The sequence below is a fragment of the Hemiscyllium ocellatum genome, chromosome 20, assembly GCF_020745735.1.
Source record: "Hemiscyllium ocellatum isolate sHemOce1 chromosome 20, sHemOce1.pat.X.cur, whole genome shotgun sequence".
NCBI classification, from domain to species: Eukaryota; Metazoa; Chordata; class Chondrichthyes; order Orectolobiformes; family Hemiscylliidae; genus Hemiscyllium; species Hemiscyllium ocellatum.
This window is the reverse complement of record NC_083420.1, coordinates 21,771,793-21,795,416: the sequence shown is the minus strand read 5'-3', so window position 1 is coordinate 21,795,416 and position 23,624 is coordinate 21,771,793. Positions and strand designations below refer to the sequence as shown.

The following is a 23,624-nucleotide window of genomic DNA, read 5'->3' as shown; positions in this document are numbered from 1 at the left end:
TTTCATTGTGTATAATTAATGCAACATAATGAAGTGTATTAATGTGAGGCTCAAATCAGATCAAAGCAAACAAAATCTATTCCCACTGAAGTTGCGGGTGATGATCCCATTGGGGAATTTCAGTAATTGACTTGGCATGTTTGAATAATACCTCATTTGACATGTCCTTGTGCTTCCAAAGAAAATTATAATTAGCTGCTAAACTGTGTCTCTTGGCCAAAAACATGAAAATGTTGAATCAAGATTTTAACTTAGTGCTGATTTTCTTTTATGCTTCATTATTTTATGTTGTAATTATAAACATAATCCCAAACTTGACGAAAATGAAAAGTTACCTTGTATTAATATTTAATGTCAGCAGTTTTTGTCCATGTGAAATCCCTCCAAAGTAGGATCTCACTGTGACTTGTTTTCCACCTTTGATTTTTTAAAATAGCCCATTTGAGCGATTCTGGGATGTCTTGGTTTTCCTGCTCCAAAGTGCTCTGGTCTCCTTCAGCCAATTTCTTGCAGAATTTACTAACACTACTTAATTTTAAATAATTCCATGGTAGTACAGAACTTAAACAGTGCTAAAGAGACCTGAAGTTGAAGCCTCACCTTTTCATCAGGTGTTGCATGTCATTGACTGGCCTGTCATGCATCTGCCCACCTCTTCTTCATACTATTGGTGACCATGTCTCAAACCATCTAAAGGATCTTCCCCTCTCAAATCTGTTGCCTCTTTTACTCCCTCTCCTTATTTATGATCCTCCTCGAAACTGGACCTCATTGAACAAGATATGGTCACCACCCTAATAGCTGCAGATTTTTCTGGAGAGTCCACATTCAAATAAAAGTGCTTCTTTTGTACAATTAAGAGACTATACCAAATTTATAAAGTTCACAAAAAGCACCTAACTTCATATCAAATGGAACTTTTAATTTGCCAGATGAGATGATCCTGTATTATAACAATCAATATATTTAAATGTATTTCAGTGGCCATGAAACACTTTGCAATGTTCAGTAATGGCGAGAGGTGTTATATAGTTAAAAGTCTTTCCTTTCTCAAGTTCTTGCAGAAGTTACTTACACTACTTAATTTTAAATAATTCCATGGTAGTACAGAACTTAGTGCTAAAGAGACCTGATGTTGAAACTTTTTGTCTTGCACTCAATAGGTCTGAAATATAATAAAACTAATTAGTAAGGAAACAACAATTTATGTAGCATGAGAAGAGGAAACTGGTTGGGGCTGTGGTTGCCATGGAGATACAGTAGATAACTGATAACTTATTTTAGTTTACCGTTTAAATTCAAATAGGCAGGTCAACCTTGAGTCATTCTTAGCCAACTAAAAACCTTAAAATGGTTTCCATTGTAATTCTTGGTACAGTCAAGATTATTTTGTAAATGTTGCCAGATGGTCGAATCACATCTATCATAAAGTCATACAATTGAAAAACACAGAAGCAGACTCTTCGGTCCAGTTCGATCATAATGACCAGATATCTTAAACTGATCTAATCCCATTTGCCAGGTCTGAGCCCATATCTCTCTAACCCCTTCCTATTCAGGCTCCCATCCAGATGCCTTTTAAATGTTGTAATTGTATCAGCTTCCACCACTTCCTCTGGCAGCTCATTCCATAAATGCACCACTTTTGTGCTGTCTGAAAAAGTTGCCCCTTAAGTCCCTTTTAAATCTTTCCCCTCTTTAAACCTATGCCCTCCAGTTTTGGAACCCTCTACCTGAGAAAACAAACTGTGGCTAGTCACGCTATCTATGTCCCTCATGATATTATAAACTTGTTTAAGGTCACCCTCAGCTTGGATTTGCAGTGGAATTCTTGTGCATGCAAGAAACTACATTTGTTCACACATGGGACCCTGTTCTTGTAGGTAAAAGGAATTTGTCCACATATTACATTTTTTTTCACTGAGGAAAGTGCAGTAGAGACAGCAAATCCTTGCTGCATCTCTGTCAGCGGCCTGATCAGTCAGTTGACTTGCCTGGTTTGAGTTAATCAATTAACTGGGACAGGTAATAGTTTCTACATTGTCTCAATGCCAACCATATAAATCAATTAATACCTTCTTTGTCAGGTTTGATAAATTGTTTCCATTTTAATGTTGGTTCTCTTGGCATTTCTGTCCTAGTGAGTGCAAGAGAAAAAGCTTTGATTTAATGACTCTTTTTAATACTTCAATCTCAGTTGGGTGAAAGGGGAGATTAGGCTGGGTTTTTTTTATGCCACCGTGGACATGATGGACTGAATGCCCTGCTTCTGTGCCATAAATCTCATCATGTTTCTGTGATTTCCTTGATCCTGGGCATTAACCATGCCACTAGATGGCGCACTATGCAGAACTCTTGTTTGCATTTAATTTTTTTTATTTGACTAGATTACTTACAATGTGGAAACAGGCCCTTCGGCCCAACAAGTCCACACTGACCCACCAAAGCTCAACTCACCCAGACCCATTTCTCTACATTTACCCCTTCACCTAACTACGGGCAATTTAGCATGGCCAATTCACCTAACCTGCACATTTTTGGACTGTGGGAGGAAACTTTAATTGTTTGAAAGTACATGCTGCTTGTTAAGTGAAGCATAATATCTGGAATGGTGAATTTCTGAAGTTAGAGTAAAATACTAAAAATGCCAGCCATTGTCTTGCTCTGTAATTTAAAGTTCTAGCTGTGTCTCACCATTATATTATGTGGACTATGCAGTGTTCTTTTTTCCTGAATTGTTTTAACAACTATGTTTCAGTCACTGTTGAACTGATAATGTTAAGTCTGGAGCTTGTGAAAACACGTCTTGCTGTAATGAGCATGGAGATGAGGAAAAATTTTATTCAAGTCATCCTGACCTCTCTCATTGAGAAATCCTCCGATGCCAAGATTCTGCGAGCTGTGGTGAAAATAGTGGAGGAGTGGGTGAAGAATAATTCCCCAATGGCAGTAAATCAGGTGAGAATGCTTCAACAACAAATAGGTAACACTTGATCAAAATCAAGGTTGGTGTGATTGAGTGCCAAAATTTCATTTGTGATTTGCAAAATTTATTTTCAGAAGCTCTGCAAAATAAGTGTAATATGTGATATAAATTCAAATTCAACTAAAAGTTTTGTCCAGGTAACATTTGTTGATTTTTGCCCTTGAATAATGTAAAACTTTAATATGGTTGTTAATAACTAGCTGTTAAAATCTAGTTAATACAACTGAAAGGCTTGCAAGGCCATTTAATTGTGAACTGAAAATGTGTTGCTGGAAAAGCGCAGCAGGTCAGGCAGCATCCAAGGAGCAGGGGAATCGACGTTTCGGGCATGAGCCCTTCTTGAAGGGCTCATGCCCGAAACATTGATTCTCCTGCTCCTTCGATGCTGCCTGACCTGCTGTGCTTTTCCAGCAACACATTTTCAGCTCTGATCTCCAGCATCTGCAGTCCTCACTTTCTCCATTTAATTGTGAACCACATTGTTGAGAGTTTGATGTCAGATGAATACCTGACTAAGCCAGAACGAGTGAACGAAATGGGCTTTTACAACAATTGACAACCAGCCAGTTTTTAATCACCACTGTTTAAAAAAAATCTTAACATATCCATTTTATATTTGTGATTTCAACACTCCTAAGAAAACAAATAACATTTGCATCCCCATCTAGGAAAACCAGTATGCAATTAAGCAGACACGAAGCAAAACCTACAATTTTGCTTCTGTTTTCTCCCTTTTTTAACACCAGGTGACTTTAAGGATACTTGTGGTGTCCTGACACCTTGAACAAATGAATTTTCTCAATGTGAGCCAATATGCCTACCACCTGATCACTGTGGCCCCCTCTATCTCCCACACGTGCTCAATTTCCAGCGTGGATGTTTGGAAAGCAATGAGACTGGTATAGTACTTATGTAGTAATCCAGAGGCCCAGAGTCATGCTCAGGATGTGGGTTCAAATCCTACCACAGTGACTTTCAAATTTGAATTCAAGTAATAAAACTGAAATTAAAACATAGTCTAATGGTAACCATGAAATTATTCTGGATTAGTGGTGCTGGAAAAGCACAGCAGTTCAGGCAGCATCCCAGGGTTACCATCAACCAGAAACTGAACTGGATGTGCCATTTAAATATTATGAGCACAAGACCGATCAGAAGTGAGGAATTCTGCAACAAGTAATTCAACTCCAAACTCCACAATACCTGTCTATCAGCAAGGACGAGTTAGGAGTGTGGTAAAATACTCTCCACTTGCAGCTGCACCAACACTGAAAAAACTTAACACTACCTAGAGCCAAGTTGCTTCCTTCATTGGCACTGTATCTAATAAGTTCAACATTCATTCCTTTTACTACCAATGCAATAGATGCATTACAGTAACTCTCCAGCATTCTCTTGACTAAACCTTAAAAGCTCATGACTGTCAGCTGCAAGATCCACTCCAAGCCACACATCCTGGCTTGTCCCAGCTCCATTTGTCGTCGCCACTCCACAAGCCCAGGGACTGCAGTAGCTCGAGGAAGTAGTTCATCTTCTGAAGATCAATTAGGGTGGGCGACAAATGTTGACTGTGCCAGCGATGCCCACATCCAATGAAAGAATTAAGACAAAAAAGAAATATTCCTAAGGCTGGAAAAGCTGAAACCAGTGCTTCTGCTATTAATTCAATATGGCTAACAGTCATAACTGCGGTTGTCATGTAGTTCAGCATTATGTGGTGCATCTAATTTACAAGCCATAATAATCTTAGTGCAGAGTATCAATAGACCAAGTTACTCCGTTGTTACTCATCTGTTGATCTTAACCAAAACATAAATCATCACTGATTTCTTGCTCTGCACATGGGAAATCAATGCAAGATAATTATCATTTGCAAATGAACTGTTACAACAGATTTTGTACATTAGTAGTGTAAATGGATTCTATCCTAGCATGAGTAATTAACTGGACAAGAATAAAATTTGATATTAAATCATCAATTGCGATCTAATCATTGTCTTTTGACATTCTCCACAATTTGATTTTTTTTTTCTAAGAAGTATACATAGTGAAACTTGCTTTATAAGATGGAAATAATTTCCGACTGGAGAGGGGAGGAAAGAAACCAATTAATTCTGCTCCACGTTCTGACTACTGCATCACTCTTGATAACAAAATAACAACAGACATTCATAATGCCTTTAAAGCTAATAAAAACCCTTAATTGGTTTCATTGGTGAAGTAGTAAGTGAAGGAATAGACACTGAGCTGACACGTAGAGCCAGGAAGTGAGTTGAAAGCTTAGTTGTGAAGATGGGTTTTGAGACCTTAATTTTTATTGGTGCAGAGGCAGAAGGGCTTAGGAGGGACATGTTAGCACTGACAGGTGAATGAAAGTGGGGAAAGGAGGAGAATGCATAAAAAGGTCTGTACTAGAGAAAGTTTAATGAGATGGAGGTAGAGGAGAGCCAAGCAGGGAAATTTTAGTTTCACTGCATTGGAATACAGGGAGTCATCAAGGAAAAGAGTGTTTGAATTTGATGCAGTTGAGGTTCTGACAGGCTGTTTTGAATGTTAGTGTCAGTGGAGAATGAGAGGCCAATAAGGACGATGCTGGAGATACTGATATTTAGAAATCACAAAGAATGGTTGAGAGTTTAAGTAGTGCTACTGGTAAGGATAGAAACTGGAGATTTTTAATGGAGGAGGAAGTAATCAGTCTCTGAGATGGTCAAGCTGTAGAATTTGGAGTGCAATGTGATTTAGTCAAACCTGTGCACTTAATGTTTTAACAGTTTTTAACATGAGTTCATTTTTAATGTGGTTAGGGAGCTAATTAGAACAGTGTGTGCTAGCATTCAGAATGTTGAAGATAACAGGGGATGCAGAAAAGATTAATGTGAATGGTTTCAAGGATGAAACCTTAATTTAGCTAGATAGAGTAGAGAGTATTAGATTGAAGTCTCAAAATCATGAAGGCCTTGGACAGATTAGAGAGAAACTGGTTCCATTGAAACATTGAGAACCTGTTTTAAGGTGATTGTTCCCATTGCTGCTTTTCCCGTGGGGAAAAGCGTTTTTAACACAGTGAATCATTCGGATCTGGAAGCACTGCCTCAAAATATGTTAGACGCAGATCTTGAAGAGAATTGGTGATATTAGGTCTCCATTTATCAGTCCAGAGATTTTACTTCCTGACCCAAAATGTGCATGTTTCACCAATTTTTGTATTTGGTGGTTTTCTCTGCTTTCTCCTTGATGGTGACATTCCTCCAGTTATTAGCTCCTTCTGACGTGATTGCAACTTTGTTAACTTTTGGTTCTTGTTTGGGGCAAATAGCCTTGTCCTGCATTTCCGTATCACGTTTTTCATGTTCGGTCAGCTCTTCACTTGTCACAATCTGGTCCTTACAATTGTCCAACACACACACGCCCCAAGTACATGATGTGTCATCTGTTTCTGTGACTTGTTCAGATTTAAATGTGTAATCAGTGGCAATTAATGCCCACTAATGGTTTTGTCCCCATACTTTATGCCCATTATCCATAACCTTATATGGGCATTTCCATTTGTGTTTTGCGCATCGCTTTTGTAATATACCATGTTCAGTTACTAAAATTTGGTTTAATTAACTCTTTAAAATGTCCATAAACCTTGCTGAATTTTCTGTGAAACCTTAACTTTAATTAATTCCCTTTTCGCTGCATGCGCAGCATTCAGGTAGTCAAAAAAGAAAGTGGAGCTATTCTCTTCAGCTTGCGGGGTGGAGGAGAGGGAAGGTGTTCCGGTCACTCATTCCTAAAGGAATTTTTACATTTCTGTCAGAAATCTGTTGATAGTCAATGTAAACTCCAATCATTTGCTTTTTTGTATCTTCACATATATCGATACAGTATATGGATTTGGGAAGTGATAGCATTGAGGCTGTACTTTGCTGTTTCTTTTGAAGATTTAACTTGTGTCTACCTGTCCAATTCATTTTTCCATTGATCATAAAGTTATACTTCATACTCCCAAAACATCAGTGGGATCTCATTCTGACACTTTTCAGTTGAGTTCATTTATTGTTCTCCAAATCAATTCCAATTCTAATCTTCTGTTTGGAAAAAAGCCTTACTTAACAATTTTCATCTTTACACGACCCATCATCTACTGCCAATGCTTGTTTAGATATCAGTCAGTCAGATGGAAACCAATGTCATTCTTTGTGAATAGAGTTTATCAACTGCTCACCCTTAGAACTCCTTCTACACTACTCTATCAATTAATAATTGAATTCACCTAATCACCTGCCTAACTACTTGCTACATTAAATAGGGTGCAAGAGGTTGCTTTAAGATGATATCGATTAGGTCAAGTGGTCGTATGTCAAACGGGTGCTGAACACAGCCTTACGACAGACCAGACTGGAGCTATACCACATTGTGTTCAAAGCTAAAGTGATATGCAGCTGCCTCTTGATGGCGCACTAATGTCATTTGTATGTCATGCAGTTTACTAAGAGCGCTCTGATCCACCTGGCTGCTGAGTCATATGAGCATTTTACATCAAGTCAGAAGAGCATTGCAGTTCACATTAATACAGTGCTCTGTTTATTAAATTCTGTCCTCTGGGTTAAGTGGTTTAGAACAGTGGACAATTATTTTCTTATGAGTTGAATGCTTATCAATTTCTGTTTTCAAATTACATGCCTATTCCTGCCATTTCCCATCTCCGGTGTGGTACTGTGCTGTCACGGACCTTCAGCTTGTGCTGAATGTGATTTTTTTTTAAAAAAGAAACCAGCTAACAGCAAATTTTGCTCACAATCAAAGCTAGATTGGAATCCTATTTCAGAGGTGACTTGCTCTGTTACTAAAGTCACTATGTTTGACACTGGTTATTGTTATCATATCTCTCTGCCTGTCTCTGGTTTGTTTCCAGTGATATGTTTATTGGTATCACTGTTTTTCAAAGCTAAACATTGTGAATTTGTTCTTTGCATGTGGAGTAGAACAAAAAAAATGGTGGAATGAATAATTTTCTATATTCTGTGCAGACACCTACATTGAGAGAGAAGTCCATTTTGCTGGTTAAAATGATGACTTACATTGAAAAACGCTTTCCAGATGACCTTGAATTAAATGCCCAGTTCTTGGACCTCGTTAACTATGTCTATAGGTAATTGTAGTAATTAATCAAAAATTACATTTCATTTATTTGCATACTTCTGACTTTGGCCTCTCAAGAGTATAGTGCAATGCAATTTATGTTCTATTTGAAAATGCAGTATTGCTTCGTTTTGTCTGTTTTCTAACTTATGTTCAACACAAAAATAATTTGCAACTATTTTTAATGAAACTTGAGAGTTAACAATGCATGCCTGTGTGGTGCATTGCTATACAGAAGCTAATTTTTACATGACTTTCTTGGCTAAATTTGGCTGTGAAGGAAATGTAAATTTATTTTTCATACTGAATGTTGATGAGAAGGAACCTCAAATTATAAATGCTAATTCATTATTCCAAGTGTGCAGCCTTGCAGCATGTTTGTAGTTGTACTTTGCTACATTTTGTTTTATGATTAACATGAAGTCCAGAAGGAGGATCCGTTAACTAAAATATTCCCATACTCCTCAGATGTATTTTATGACCTGAAACATTTCAAAGTCAAACCACTTTTAACAATCATCTTTGAAATCCCATGTGTCCACAGAATAAATAGGTATTTTATCTTGTTGTAGATAATAATGGAACAAAAGAATTAATTAAAGGAAGGAATTCGAGGCACAGAAACGAGAATAGTATGCAGATAATTTCCAACTTGGGCATCGTTACACATTTTTGATTTCATTAATTACTCATTTCCACTACCTTGGTCTCTTCTCTCGCACTGAATCGTTCTTGCACGTGCCCCCTCTCTTACTTGCTCGCAGTCTCTCTCTCTCATGTTCGCTCATTCTCTGTCAGACTCTCTCTCACTCTCTGTCTTGTGCTCGCGCTTTCCCACCTCTGCACTTTCTCTTCCACCCCCCCCCCCACCATATCTTCCCACACTTGCCAAGCACTCTCACTTGCACTCTTTCCCCTTTCACTGCCCCCGCTTCCCCGCCAGGTGCTCTTGCATGCTAACCAAACCACCCCCTCACCCCGCCCAAGGCTAGGCCAGGCACTCGCACGCTCTCCCTTCTGCACAATAAACTTCAACCTTGCCCGAACAGCACCCTCTGCACCATATCCAGCTGACACTCTATCTGTTGCGCCTGCTATCCTTAATGCCTCCCTCTCTTCTGCTTCACCCTTATTTGTACTAACCCTCCCCTGAGCTTCTCCACCCTCACCCTGATTATAATTTATTTTACGTAGAGGTTTGGCAGTTCTGTGCTCACCTTTGTTTTACTGATTTAATTGGAGCTCTGTCTTTAGTCACTTCATTTGTCCCTTTTTTTAAATCAATTTCTGTGTTTGTATTCCATATGCCTCTGCTTCTCTTTGCAGCTTGCCACCAGGCCTATGGTAGTGCTTTGCTGTTACTTCTGCATGGTGGTCATGCTGAACTACTACCCTCATTTTCAGTTTCATTTTCAGTTACCTGGTTATCCGTTTGCTCTTCTAATTGAGGAAGAATTTGTTTCACAGTAGTGCAGTCAAAATTTGATCAGTTTCTTAGCAAAAATTAAACAACTCAATAATTACATAATATTGTCATTCTATTTATGTCAAATGGTTGCGTCCAAAGGAGCATCTGAACTCTGGAATAATATTTTGACCTTGGAAGAAGATATAGCATAGATTTAGCAGAATACCAGTGCACAATGAGTTGAAGTAAGAGCAGAGTTTGCATACACTTGGCTTTGAATTTGGAGAGGAGATTAAAGTGAAAATGCCAAAATAAGAAAAGGATTTAATATGGTGATTTGGAGACACTATTTCTTCTAGTGGGAGAATCGACTAGCTTAACTTAAACAAAACAAAACTTAAAACAAAGGCCTAACTGTTAGAAAGTGAATTGGGAAGGTTTTTGTTTGTATATAGGATAGAGAAAATGTAAAGCTCCCACAATCCCTCCTCACCACATCTCTCAAAAAAAAACAAAAAGGGTTGTATTTGTTGAGGATCAATTAAATATTTCAAGGTAGAGATTGACTTGTAATTTTGATCATAGTATCTGTAAATATGGAATAATGACATACTAATGCAGAGCAGCTATTTTCTGAGAGAATTATGTGCAATTATGTTGAATTGGTTCTTCCTATGCTTTGGGAGTAGAAACCTTTTTTTGCTCCAAATATTTAAAATAAAAATATTTACTGGTCAGTAGGGGTAAAAGCAAAGGGGTAGAACTAAATGAGTTGGTATAGGCAAGATGGACCAAAGGCACGGTCTGTGCTGCATGATTCGAGCTGAAATAATATTTAAGCGACATTAGTTGATGTACCTGTATTACTGTTTTGTTGCTCTTAATTACTCTGAACAGATTGACTAGTGTAATTTTGTGGTCAAATGCAGGGATGAGAACCTCTCTGGCAGTGAGCTTACTGCGAAGCTTGAGCCAGCCTTCTTGGCAGGATTACGGTGTTGCCAACCTCACATTCGGGCCAAATTCTTCGAAGTTTTTGATAACTCCATGAGACGCCGCGTGTATGATCGTCTACTGTATATTACGTGTTCCCAAAACTGGGAAGCCATGGGTAACCATTTCTGGATCAAACAGTGCATAGAGGTGAGGGGAAAGTGACTGCCACACTGTCTGTGTTGTTAATTAGTTCTTTCTTTTTCCCTGGTTTCCAGAGAAGGTCTTTGAATTGCACCATGGGTAACTTAGAAACTTGCATGGATTACAGAAAAGGAGACATATTCTGAACATGCGCTGAGTAATTGAATTAAATTCATTCATCTCCCAAGCTTGTGAGAAAGAATGATACAGAAAACAAATCTGTTTAGTTAATTTCTAGATTAAAACCATGAGTTTAGTTGCACATTACTTCAGCTAAGATGGTGATTAAATGCAGAACCGAATGAACCAAGGTGCGTGCGCTTTGGTTTTTGACATGAATGAACAAATGGAAATTATTTAGGACAAAGTATTTTGCATGATTTGAAAGTAATGCAATTTGTATGTTTTCTACTGGTGCTCTGGAACTTGAAGTGGGGAAATGACCTAAAATACTTATTAAATAATCTGTAAGAAATCTTGAAAATGAACTTGATGGCCAGACTTCTCAAAGCTTTAGGGAATGTGTACAGAGAGTGGGAAAAAAAGCTCTTTGCGCAATACCCTCAACTTTCAGACTATTAAATCTGTTGTGCAGTTGCAGTGCTTTAGTATAAAGTGAACCATTCCATTTTTGATCTCTTGTGTTTCCTCTTCCAAAAACACTGTAACCATCTGACTTTTGTGAGAAACAAAGCTCACTCACTGCAATAATTTCAGTCCGAGACAAGATCTGAATCAGTAGTGCCCTTTATTTCACACTTGCAATTGGGTGTGATGCCCACAAGGCAGGGACAAAACACACTGAATTCAACAAATACTCGATATTTATATAATTTGATTCCTACGTGTTTTTCTTATTTCATTGTTTTCCCCCCCACCCCCGTTTACATCCTCCACTTCCCTAAGACCAGTACCCATTACTCCTGTTTATCTCTTGTCTTATCCTACCTTGTCTGTAACAAAATGCTTATTCCTGTTCTCATAAGGCCATTTGACCTCATCCTGCTGTGGGCACATCCTTGCCTTACCATTATTTACTCCCTCCGTCTGTGCTGCCCTTCACAGCATCTTATCACTAAGCCCTTTTAATTGGGGTTTGTTCCTGTGTTTCTGTAAAAGTGGTAAACAGATGTTTATACCTATTGTTAATACAGGCATATTTAGTTTAACTGCCTGTCTTCACAGCATCTTATCACTAAGCCTGTAATATCTACCATTGTTTTGCAGTCCTGTTTCTTTCTTGCATACATTTTTAGCTAATACAAAAAAAATTATGCATTTCCTCCACATAGTTCCCATTCTTGTTGACTCAGCTCCTTGCTGAAACAATTACACACTGATGTGAGTTCATTTTTTTAATATAATCAATTAGAATTGCAGAAGTAACATTAATTTACCTATATCCCACACTTTATAATTCATGTGTCTTAAGATAGGTCAACAAATCTAGAGTGGTCAGGATTAGGTTTAGTTATAGGTAGATTGCATATAGCATAGAAGCACCCCATTTGAACAATAACCTGTCTCTGCATGTCTTTTATGTTGTATGTGAGCCTCCTTCTCCACCTTTCCCCCCCCCCCAAAAAAAAAACAAAAGCTATACTTCATTTAATTAAGATTGGTAAACCTTTTAACCAGAGGGTCACATCTAGGCCTAAGTTTTTTTTGGGCACTAGATGCAAATGAAGAAGAGATGAAATGAACATAGAACAATACAGCACAGAACTGGCCTTTCGGCCCACGGTGTTGTGCCAAGCATTTGTCCTAACTTAAGCACCTATCCATGTACCTATCCAATTGCTGCTTAAAGATCACCACTGATTCTGACTCTGCCACTCCCACAGGCAGCGCATTCCATGCACCCACCACTCTCTGGGTACAGAACCTACCCCTGACAACCCCCCCCCCCCCCCACCTTCCACCCTTCACCTTAAATTTATGACCCCTTGTAACACTCTGTTGTACCCGGGGACAAAAGTCTCTGACTGTCTACTCTATCTATTCCCCTGATCATCTTATAAACCTCTATCAAGTCACCCCTCATCCTTCGCCATTCCAATGAGAAAAGGCCTAGCGCACTCAGTCTATCCTCGTACGACCTATTCTCCACTCCAGGCAACATCCTGGTAAATCTCCTCTGCACCCTCTCCAAAGCTTCCACATCTTTCCTAAAGTGAGGCGACCAGAACTGCACACAGTACTCCAAATGTGGCCTTACCAAGGTCCTGCACGGCTGCAACATCACCTCTCGACTCTTGATTTCAATCCCTCTGCTAATGAACACTAATACACCATTGGCCGCCTTACAAGCTCTATCCACCTGAGTGGCAACTTTCAAAGAGCTATGAACATAGACCCCAAGATCCTTCTGCTCCTCCACCTTACTAAGAACCCTACCGTTAACCCTGTATTCCACATTCTTATTTGTCCTTCCAAAATGGACAACCTCACACTTGACCGGCTTGAACTCCATCTGCCACTCCTCAGCCCAGCCCAGTCCCTTTGCAGCCGACAACAGCCCTCCTCACTATCCACAACTCCACCAATCTTCGTATCGCCTACAAATTTACTGACCCACCCTTTGACTCCCTCTTCCAAGTCATTAATAAAAATTACAAACAGCAGAGGACCCAGAACTGATCCCTGCAGAACTCCACTTGTAACTGGGCTCCAGGCTGAATATTTACCATCTACCACCACTCTGACTTTGACTGGTTAGTCAGTTCTGCATCCAACTGGCCAAATTTCCCACTATCCCATGCCTCTTGACTTTCTGCATAAGCCTACCATGGGGAACCTTATCAAATGCCTTACTAAAATCCGTGTACACTACATCCACTGCTCTACCCTCATCCACATGCTTGGTCACCTCCTCAAAGAATTCAATAAGACTTGCAAGGCAAGACCTACCCCTCACAAATCTGTGCTGGCTGTCCCTAATCAAGCAGTGTCTTTCCAGATACTCATAAATCCTATCCCTCAGTGTCCTTTCCATTACTTCGCCTACCATCGAAGTAAGACTAACCGGCCTGTAATTCCCGGGGTTATCCCTATTCCCTTTTTTGAACAGGGGTGCAACATACGCTACTGTCCAGTCCCCTGGTACCAACCCCGTTGACAGTAAAGACGAAAAGATCATTGCCAACAGCTCTGCAATTTCCTCTCTTGCTTCCCACATATTCCTAGAATATATCCCGTCAGGCCCGGGGAACTTGTCTATCCTCAAGTTTTTCAAAATGCCCAACACATCTTCCTTCCTAACAAGTATCTCCTCTAGCTTACCAGTCCATTTCATACTCTCCTCTTCAACACTATGATCCCTCTCATTTTTAAATATAGAAGACCTCTCCAATCTCTTCCAACTCAATACACAGTCTCCCACTACTGTCCTTGATCGGACCTACCCTTGTTCTTGTCATTCTCATGTTTCTCACATATGCATAAAAGGCCTTGGGGTTATCCTTGATCCTACCCGCCAAAGATTTTTCATGCCCTCTCTTAGCTCTCCTAATCTCTTTCATCAGCTCCCTCCTGGCTATCCTGTATCCCTCCAATGCTCTGTCTGAACCTTGTTTCCTCAACCTTATGTAAGCCGCCTCCTTCCTCCTTACAAGACATTCAACCTCCCTCGTCAACCGAGGTTCCCTCAGACGACCATCTCTTTCCTGCCTGACAGGTACATACATATCAAGGACATGTCGTATCTGTTCCTTGAAAAGGTTCCACATTTCAGTGACATCCTTCCCTGACAGCCTATGCTCCCAACGTATGCTCCTTAGATCCTGTCTTGCAGCATCGTATTTACCCTTCCCCCAATTGTAAAACCTACCCTGTTGCACGCACCTATCTCTCTCCGTAACCAAGGTGAAAGTCACAGAATTGTGGTCACCATATCAAAATTCTCACCCACTAACAAGCCTATCACTTGTCCCGGTTCGTTACCAAGTACCAAATCCAAAATAGTCTCCCCTCTGGTCGGACAATCTACATACTGAGTTAGAAAAGCTTCCTGGACACACTGCACAAACACTGTCCCGTCCAATCTACTTAATCTAAATGGTTATAGTAAAAGCGAAGTTTTGTGCAAATAAAAATGACATTTTGAGGATTCTACTATATTCTACTAATGCGTACAATAGTGAAACCTGGGGTATCCTCTCTTTCATACCTCTTTGATTAATGGGAGCAATGTAGTTGGTCATGTCTTTTGTCAATGCCTTCAAAGTCCATTGGTACTTTTTTTCTTCAAGGATGCTGCCTGGCTTTTGAGTATTTCCAATATTTTGTTTTTATTTCAGATATTCATGTATCTGCAGTATTTTGTTTTTATCTTGGAAAATTAAATGCTGCTTTATTGTGACCCGCAAAGTGGTGGTCCAAAAACAAACAAACATAGTAGAGCAAATATAAAGCGATCAAAAAGCATTTCCAAGCCAGTCACGACATCTTATGAGGTGTATAGTGATACAAATGGTGTCTCCCATGTTCATTCCTATTGTTGAGGTGATTAAATCTCAACTCATTTTAGCGAAGATGTTGCCAACTGCAGCTGTAACGTTGGCCATACCTGTTAGGAAAATGTGTTTTAATTTTTAAGTTTCCCAAGGCACAAAACCTGACCCTTAAATCACGCATGCTTTACATTTTATGATATTGATCATCCTCCTAAAATTTTAAACCTTAGCTGCATGTCTGGCAAGAATAAAAAATGCTTTTTCAGCATAGTGTTTAGAAACATATAAATAACTAATCACTAAGATCTGTCTCTAAACATTGGAGCGAGATTGCTCATGAAGATCTTTAGTTATCCATTTCTTGGGACCCGTGGCATATAGCAACATTTATCCTTCAAAATCTTTCATCCACCAGCAGGATTATACATTAAGTCTTTGTTGGGTCAACAATCAGCTACCCTCTGATTCGCTTACCACTGAGTTTAAGTCCCTTGGTTTGTGTCCATTTAGTTTAGGGCACGGTTTTGCAGGACTGTTTTGCAATGCAGCGTGATGCCAACTTTGGGTTCAGTTCTCACACTGGCTGAGGTTACCACAAAGTGTTGTCCTCCTTGACCTCTCCCCTTGCCTGAGGCATGGTGACCCCTGGACTAACCCACCACAAGTCATTCACCCGCCCCCCCTCCCCAGCCCCCCCACCCCCCTTAATGCAAGAGCAATTCTGTGGTTTTGTAGCACTGTGATGATTTTACAACCTTTTGGTTTACGATTTTTCTGGCAGCAGAAATAATTGCTTCTTATTAATAGCACATTTAGTGGGCAGCATGGTGGCACAGTGGTTAGCACTGCTGCCTCTCAGCGACAGAGACCTGGGTTCAATTCCCGCCTCAGGCAAATGTCTGTGTGGAGTTTGCACATTCTCCCCGTGTCTGCGTGGGTTTCCTCTGGGTGCTCCAGTTTCCTCCTACAGTCCAAAAATGTGCAGGTTAGGTGAATTGGCCATGCTAAAATTGCCCATAGTGTTAGGGGCGGGGGTAAATGTAGGGGAATGGGTGGGTTGCGCTTTGGTGGGTCGGTGTGGACTTGTTGGGCCTAAGGGCTTGTTTTCACACTGTAAGTAATCTAATCTAATCTAATTAATGATTTTGAACATTTCTATTAAATCCACCCATAGCTTTCTCTTCTCTATGGAGATACCTCCCAGCTTAACTAAAGTTCCTCAGCCCTATTGCTATTATAAATGCGGCTAAAGAATTAATAATGAAGTTGACAATATGTGCGCAGATGCAGGATTGTTTTAGTAGGTTATAGATGCATAATCATTTCGGTAGGTAAAGGCACTCTTTAGTGTATTACTCTGCCAATCCAAATATGAGGATCATAGGTTCAATCCTGGACTGCTTGCACCTAGCTAGAATCAGCCCTTCAGTGAGGGAGTGAGAAAAATGAGAAAGTGAACTTTTGGAAGAATTTACTTAACTTTTGATGAATTGTATTAAAGCTGAAATGTTTAAAATGATTGGGTATAAAACTGCAAAACCAAAAGGCAGATCAAAACTGCAGTAATTTAACCTTAAATATGCATATCTCTGGTGTTCTCATTGTTTCTTTTGTATACTCCTAGTTTAACACGGAGCTTTCATTTTCCAAGCAAAGCTGGTTTCTGACCTCTGGCTAACTCTAGCTAGACTACATACACTAGCCTTGAAGTTCTCCAGAATCTGTGTTTTAATCTTACAATTCCTGACCCCAGATGTTGGAATTATGTGAATTTTGATTGTATTGTATTTGTTGGTGTACGCCGTGTGCCTGTACTGAGCTGTGATCCTGGTTACACAATCCCATCAACCATATTTCTCCCTGGTCAGATCTAATCCCGTTACCATATCCTGATACTACTTTGTCTCATGTCTTCCTAACTTCTTTTTAAGTGCATCTGTACCATTGGTCTTATTATTGCAGTTTATTATTTTTGGTTAGAATAACATTTTATTAGATTTCTTCTCTTACCAGCTAACAATCCAGTTATGGTCCTTTTTACTCTGAACATGTTGGCGCTAGTATCACTCCATAGACACGATCTATTCCCAGATATTTAACAAGCTGAATACTTGTAATGTTTCTGCGCAGCAAATGCTTAGAAGTTTGTTTATCCCAGCTGAACCCAGTCCTGGTATTCACTTTCCAGTTGAGGTTACTAACATGTTCTGTCTTGGTCACTCGTCACTTCTGCCCTAGGAATGCATTTCCTTGCTAGACCTTTAGGCTAAGCTGTCTTAGTTAGAATCTTGCACATAATATACAATTAAATGAGTTGTTCCTATTTTTATTTCCTTTATTAATGTGGAGGAATTGGTTAATCTCGTTCTTAGAAGATGAATTGATATCATTACGTGGAGTCTTTAACCTTGGGATCCAGTCATTTGAACTGAGCATGTTATTTAAGCTCTTTGACATTGTTTGACTCATTAACTTCTCTAAGGGAGTTCCCCCAGTGATTTTGCCAATATGTTTTGAGTTTAAAAATGTCTTGTCTGTGGAAGAGTTGATAATGATTTGTTGGTTTAAAAGATTTATTACCTAGCCATGCCCAGTATGTGTTATTTTGATTATTGCACTTCCTTTTTTTCTTCTTCTCCCACAGCTTCTCCTTGCAGTTTGTGAAAAAAACACCACCATTGGCACCAACTGCCAAGGCGCCATGCTGCCATCCATCACCAATGTCATTAATCTGGCTGACAGCCACGACCGTGCAGCCTTTGCCATGGTGACACATGTGAAACAAGAACCCAGGGAGAGGGAGAACAGCGAGAGCAAGGAGGAGGTGGTTTGTTTTTCATATTTAATTTTAATATTGCCCGACAAGGTCCAACAAATTTTTGTTAAAGAACTAACGTGATTTAAAGTACAAAGTGCCTTCTTGCTTGTTACCAAAATTGCCATTGCAAGGCAGAAGCAGGCCAGGCGATCCAAAAGGTTTGCGTCAGATTAACTCCTCCACTTGAGCTTGCAGCCGTTCACACTGCCTAAACAGATCCTTCTGTTACTTTCTCCATGATGGACTTGTCTAACTTCCTGTTAAAGGCATGTATGCTGTTTGTCTCAGCAATCCACGTGGAGCAAGTTGCGCATTCAACCACACTGTGTAATGAAATTTCTCTTGAATTCCAAATTGCTTTTATTAGTGACAAATTTATATTCATGGCCTCTGGTTTTGATCTTCCCTGCAAGTGAATTATGTAGATCAGAGTTGATATAAACAAACCAATTCGATAAAATGTTGTGTAAGCCAAGTTTGGAGGCAGTTTGTCACTAAGCATATCAAATTTTGCGCATTATACAAAGTACATTGAACCCAGGATTCCATGAGGAATTCCCTGGATCTTCTGAGAGAGAAATTTAACTTGCCTTCAGGCTCCGTACTATTCTCCATGTAAAGTTTTCCTCCGTGTATGATGAGCTCAAGACACGTGATTAGGCAGTCACAAAATGGATTTTCCTTTTGACAGAGTGCTAACGTTATTCTGAGATTTTAAAACCAAATCAATTCATGAAGCGCTGGGAGATGAGCGTGGGAAAGGTTACTGGAGAGGGATAGTTATCTTGAGAAATGAGTATCCGCAATAGAATAGTGTAAATATGCACCCTTTCATCTGCATTTGACAGATTAACCGAATACTGCAATGTATCCTATCCTTTTTAGGTAGGAAACAATGTTGTATTGGGATGGTTAATAAATGCTGGTCTAGCCAGTAACACGAGCGTTGCATGAACAAAGAAACACACATTTTAATGATCTAATATGTTTGACACGTTCCGTTCAGATTGATGCAAAAGAACCCAGATACTGCTCCAAATTCAGTCTTTTGGGGGGATCCACTATTAAATACTGGTTGCATAGAGGCTGTATATTCATTAAGTAATAGGTTGTTTTCTTAGAATAAACATAAGCAATCATCTATTATGTAATGTGACTGTGCTCGTATGTGGGAACCAAACACACTTGCTGCCTTGATTTTGATTCGAATTTCAGAAGTGTTGCTGAATTGCTAGATTATTCGAGGAAAAACTAATGAGAACTTGCTTTAACGTGGTAATATATTTCTTGGTGTTCACCAGGACTGTTATCAGGCAAGATTTGAAGGGCCACTTAAGGAGATATCGGGAGAAATGACCAAGGGAGGTTATAAGGAAGATCCTAAAGGTGATGAGGTGTGGAAAGGGAATTCCAGAGGTTAAGGCCCAAGCTGATGAAAATAATGGTGGAGTAGAGGAAAATGGAGATTTGCAAAAGGCTCAAGAAAATGAATTCTTCCAGACTTTAGAGATAAAATAAAATGATTCCTATAGTTTGGAAGAAGGCTAGTCAGCCCAGACTGCCCCTCCTGGCAGCAACCCATCCAGACATTACCCCCTACCCTATCCCTGTAATCCTGTATTTCCCATGGCTAACCCACCTAATTTACACATCCCTGGACACTATGGGCAATTTAGCATGGCCAAACTATCCAACCTGAACATCCTTGGACTGAAGGAAGAAACCAGAGCACCGGGAGGAAACTCATGCCAACGGGGACAAAGTACAAACTGCACAAAGTCACCCAAAGATGGGACCAAACGGAGGTCTCTGGAACGGAGAGGCAGCAATGCTAACCATTGAGTCACCGTGCCACCCTAAGACATTATCTGAAGTTATGACTTGTATGATAATGTTTTATTCCACAGCAATACTAGTATTTTGCCCTGTTATTAAAATTTTCAAACCAATTAAATTTTGTTTCTGTTGCTCTGTCATTTGCAGTAATCATGACTTACTGAATGTTTTATGTTTCTGCTTTAAAACTTAATTAGGATGTGGAAATTGATATTGAGCTGGCACCAGGAGATCAAAGTGGTACCCCGAAAACCAAGGATCAGTCTGAAAAAGATGCTGGGAACCAGTTGCACATGCTGACAAACAGGCATGATAAGTTTTTGGACTCTCTCAGAGAAGTGAAGGTGAGTGAAATGAAATTTAATTCATGCAAGCTGGATTCAAGAGTGAACTGTAGAGGGGCCTGAGTGATCTGGGCTATGGTGATATTTGCGGCAGAATCTGGCAAAAAAGTCATGCAGGTCTATCTCGACTTCAGGATCAACTCATTGCATCTTTACATATCCTTTGTGTAGCAAGGTGAGTTTCTCACTAGACAGCTGCAAGGTCCCAGTGAGAGATTATACCTTGTCAAACACCTTATTAATGCTGCAACACTCTTTACTGATATTCAGCTTCCTAACTCTCCCAAATATCAATCAGTAAAGCCTTCTGAACGTGCAAGTCAGAATGGGTACCTGGCAACTTCAGCTCCTCACTCTCTGTGCGGAGTCTTCATGATGCTCAGTATTAAGCAGTGTCTTGGGGCATGATCCATGACCACTGCTTACCCTCTCTCAGCCCTGATCAGCCAACTTTGGCATCTGACACTTGCCAACCCCTCTCAATCATCATGGCATCTCTTGGATCCGCTTACTGGGTGCTCTGACAGTCAATATTGAAAGACTGCTGTAAGGGCGCTTTACATTGCAGGGGCAGGCATAGTTTATGAACTGGACCAGCTTGCATCTCGGGGATGCTTGCTTGCTGTTTTAATGTTCACTAATGTAGCGCCTCACTGTATGCTCGCAGCGCCTAAGCATATGTAGAGTCATAGAGATGTGCAGCATTGAAACAGACCCTTTGGTCCAACCTGTCCATGCCGACCAGGTATCCCAACCCAATCTAATCCCACCTGTCAGCACCCGGCCAAAATCCCTCCAAACCCTTCCTATTCATATACCCATCCAAATGCCTCTTAAATGTTGCAATTGTACCAGCCTCCACCACATCCTCTGGCAGTTCATTCCATACATGTACCACCCTTTGTGTGAAAAAGTAGCCCCTTAGATCTCTCTTATATCTTTCCCCTCTCGCCCTCCACTGGTCACAGGCCTCCAGTCTGAAAAACAACCCTCCACCACCACCCTCTGTCTTCTACCTTTGAGCCAGTTCTATATCCAAATGTTTCTATAAGAAAGGCAAGGTAGTGTGATCATGGAGGATTTCAATATGCAGATGGACTGGGAAAATCAGGTTGGTAGTGATTCCTAAGAAAAGGAATCTGTGGAATGTTTGAGATGACATTTGGAGCAACTTATAGTGTACTCCGCTTGGGAGCAGGCATTTCTGGATTCAGTGATGTGTAATGAAGCAGACTTGATAAGGGAGTTTAAGGTGAAGGAACCCTTCGGAGGCAGTGACCATACTATGATGGAATTTATTTTGTGAATTGATAGAGAGAAGCTGGAATTGAATGTAATGGTATTACAATTGAATAAATGAACTACAGAGGCAGTAGGGAGGAGCTGGCCAGAATTGACTGGGTGTGGAGGCTAGCAGGAGGGACAGTGGAACAGCAATTGTAGGAGTTTCTGGGACCAGTTCAGGAGACACAGCAAAAATTCATCCAGAGGAAAAAGAAGCATATTAAAGGGAGGTTAAAGCAAACATGGGTGACCAGGGAAGTCAGTGACAACTTTAAAGCAAAAGAGAAAACATATAAAGCAGCAAAGAGCAGTGGGAAGCCTACAAAGACCAACACAGGACAACGTAAAAGAAATAAGGAGGGAGAATATTAAATATGAGGGTAAGCTAGGCATAAATATAAAAGAAGATTGCAAGAGTTTCTTGAGACATATAAAGGCAGAAAGTGGCAAAAGTTGACATAGGGTCACTGGAAATTGACACTGGAGAAGTAGTAATATGGAATGATAAATGGCTGAGGATCCGAATAAGTACTTTGCGTCAGTTTTCATGGTGGAAGACCTGAGTAACACTCCAAAAATGGCGGGGGGGAGAGAGGGCATCACCAAGGAGAAGGTTCTCGAAACAACTGAAAGGATTGAAAATGGATAAATCATCTGGATCAGTTGGATTACACCCCAGAGTTCTGAAAGAGATCGCTGAAGAGTAGTGGAGGCGTTAGTGGTGATCTTCAGCAATCAGTGGAGTCAGGGAGGGTCCCAGAGGACTGTAAAATCACTAATGTAACCCCTCTGTTTAAGAAGGGAGTGAGGCAAAATACAGAAACTTACAGGCTAATTAACCTGACCTTGGTCGTTGGTACGATTTTGGAGTCTCTTGTGAAGGATGAGATTTCTGAATACTTGAAAGTGTATGATAAAATAGGGCAAAATCAGCATGGTTTCATCAAGGGGAGGTTGTGCCTGACAAATCTGTTTGAATCCTTTTGAAGATGTAACGAGCATGTTATACAGAGGAGAGCCAATGGATGTTCAGAAAGCCTTTGACAAGGTGCCGCACAAGAGGCTGCTGAGTAAGATAAGGGCCCATGGTGTTAGAGGCAAGGTACTGGCATAGATAGAAGATTGGCTGTCTGGCAGAAAGCAGAGAGTGGGGATAAAAGGGTCCTTCTCAGAATGGCAGCTGGTGATGAATGAATGGAGTTTGCAAGGGTCAGTGTTGGAACCACAATTTTTCACTTTAAACACTAATGATCTAGGTGAAGGAACTGAGGGCATTCTGGCTAAGTTTGTAGATGATACAAAGATACGTGGAGAGACGAGTAGTGTTGTGGAGGCGGAGGGGGGGGGGGCGCAAAATGATTTAAGCCGGTTAGAGTGATCTAAGAAATGGCAGATGGAGTACAAAGTGGGAAAGTGTGAAATCATGCACTTTGGTAAGAATATTAGAGGCATGGACTATTTTCTAAATGGAGAGAAAATTCAGAAATCTGAAGTACAAAGGGACTTAGTCCAGGATTCTCTTAAGATTAACTTGCAAGTTGAGTCAATAGGAAGATAAATGCAATGATGGAATTTATTTTGAGAGGGCTAGAATATAAAAACAGGGATGTACTTCTGAGACTTTATAAGGGTCTGGTCAGACCACATGTAGACTCTTGTGAGCAAGTTTGAGCCCCATATCTCAGGAAGGATGTACTGGCCCTGGAGCGGGTCCAGAGGAAGTTCACAAGAATGGTCCCAGGAATGAAAGACTTGGCATACAATGAACTTTGAGTCTGTACTCAATAGAGTTTAGAAGGGTGGAGCAGGAGGAGGGGGGGAATGGAAATCTGATTGAAACATAGAGTACTGAACGACCTGGATAGAGTGGACGTTGGGTTGATGTTTTCATTAACAGGAGAGACTAGTACCTGAGGGCATGCCTTGAGTAAAGGAATACCCTTCAGAATGTAGCTGAGGAGAAACTTCTTCAGCCAGAGAGTGGTGAATGTATGGAATTCATTGCCACAGAAGACTATGGAGGCCTGGTCATTGAGTATATTGGCTCTTGATTATAAAGGAGATCGAGGGTTATGGGAGAAGGTGGGAGAATGAGGTCGAGCAACTTATCAGCCATTATTGAATGGTCTAATCTCTGCTTCTGGGTCTTATGGTCCTTGACATTCCATGCCAGCTAACATATTGATGCTTCAGCCAGACATGAAGTTTATCGGTTTTGCCGTATTAG

At 40.3% G+C, this 23,624-nt stretch overlaps 1 protein-coding gene across 2 annotated transcripts in view; it reads left to right on the top strand.

Annotated features, from left to right (window-relative positions):
* Nucleotides 1-23,624, top strand: part of trrap (transformation/transcription domain-associated protein) — a 211,024-nt gene that overhangs the window by 111,639 nt on the left and 75,761 nt on the right. For both annotated transcript variants that reach the window (XM_060840562.1, XM_060840563.1), the window contains 5 exons: nucleotides 2,759-2,958; nucleotides 8,005-8,126; nucleotides 10,454-10,667; nucleotides 17,760-17,939; nucleotides 19,967-20,113. In XM_060840562.1, coding sequence (XP_060696545.1) covers nucleotides 2,759-2,958; nucleotides 8,005-8,126; nucleotides 10,454-10,667; nucleotides 17,760-17,939; nucleotides 19,967-20,113 — 863 coding nt within the window. The remainder of the gene's footprint in view (nucleotides 1-2,758; nucleotides 2,959-8,004; nucleotides 8,127-10,453; nucleotides 10,668-17,759; nucleotides 17,940-19,966; nucleotides 20,114-23,624) is intronic.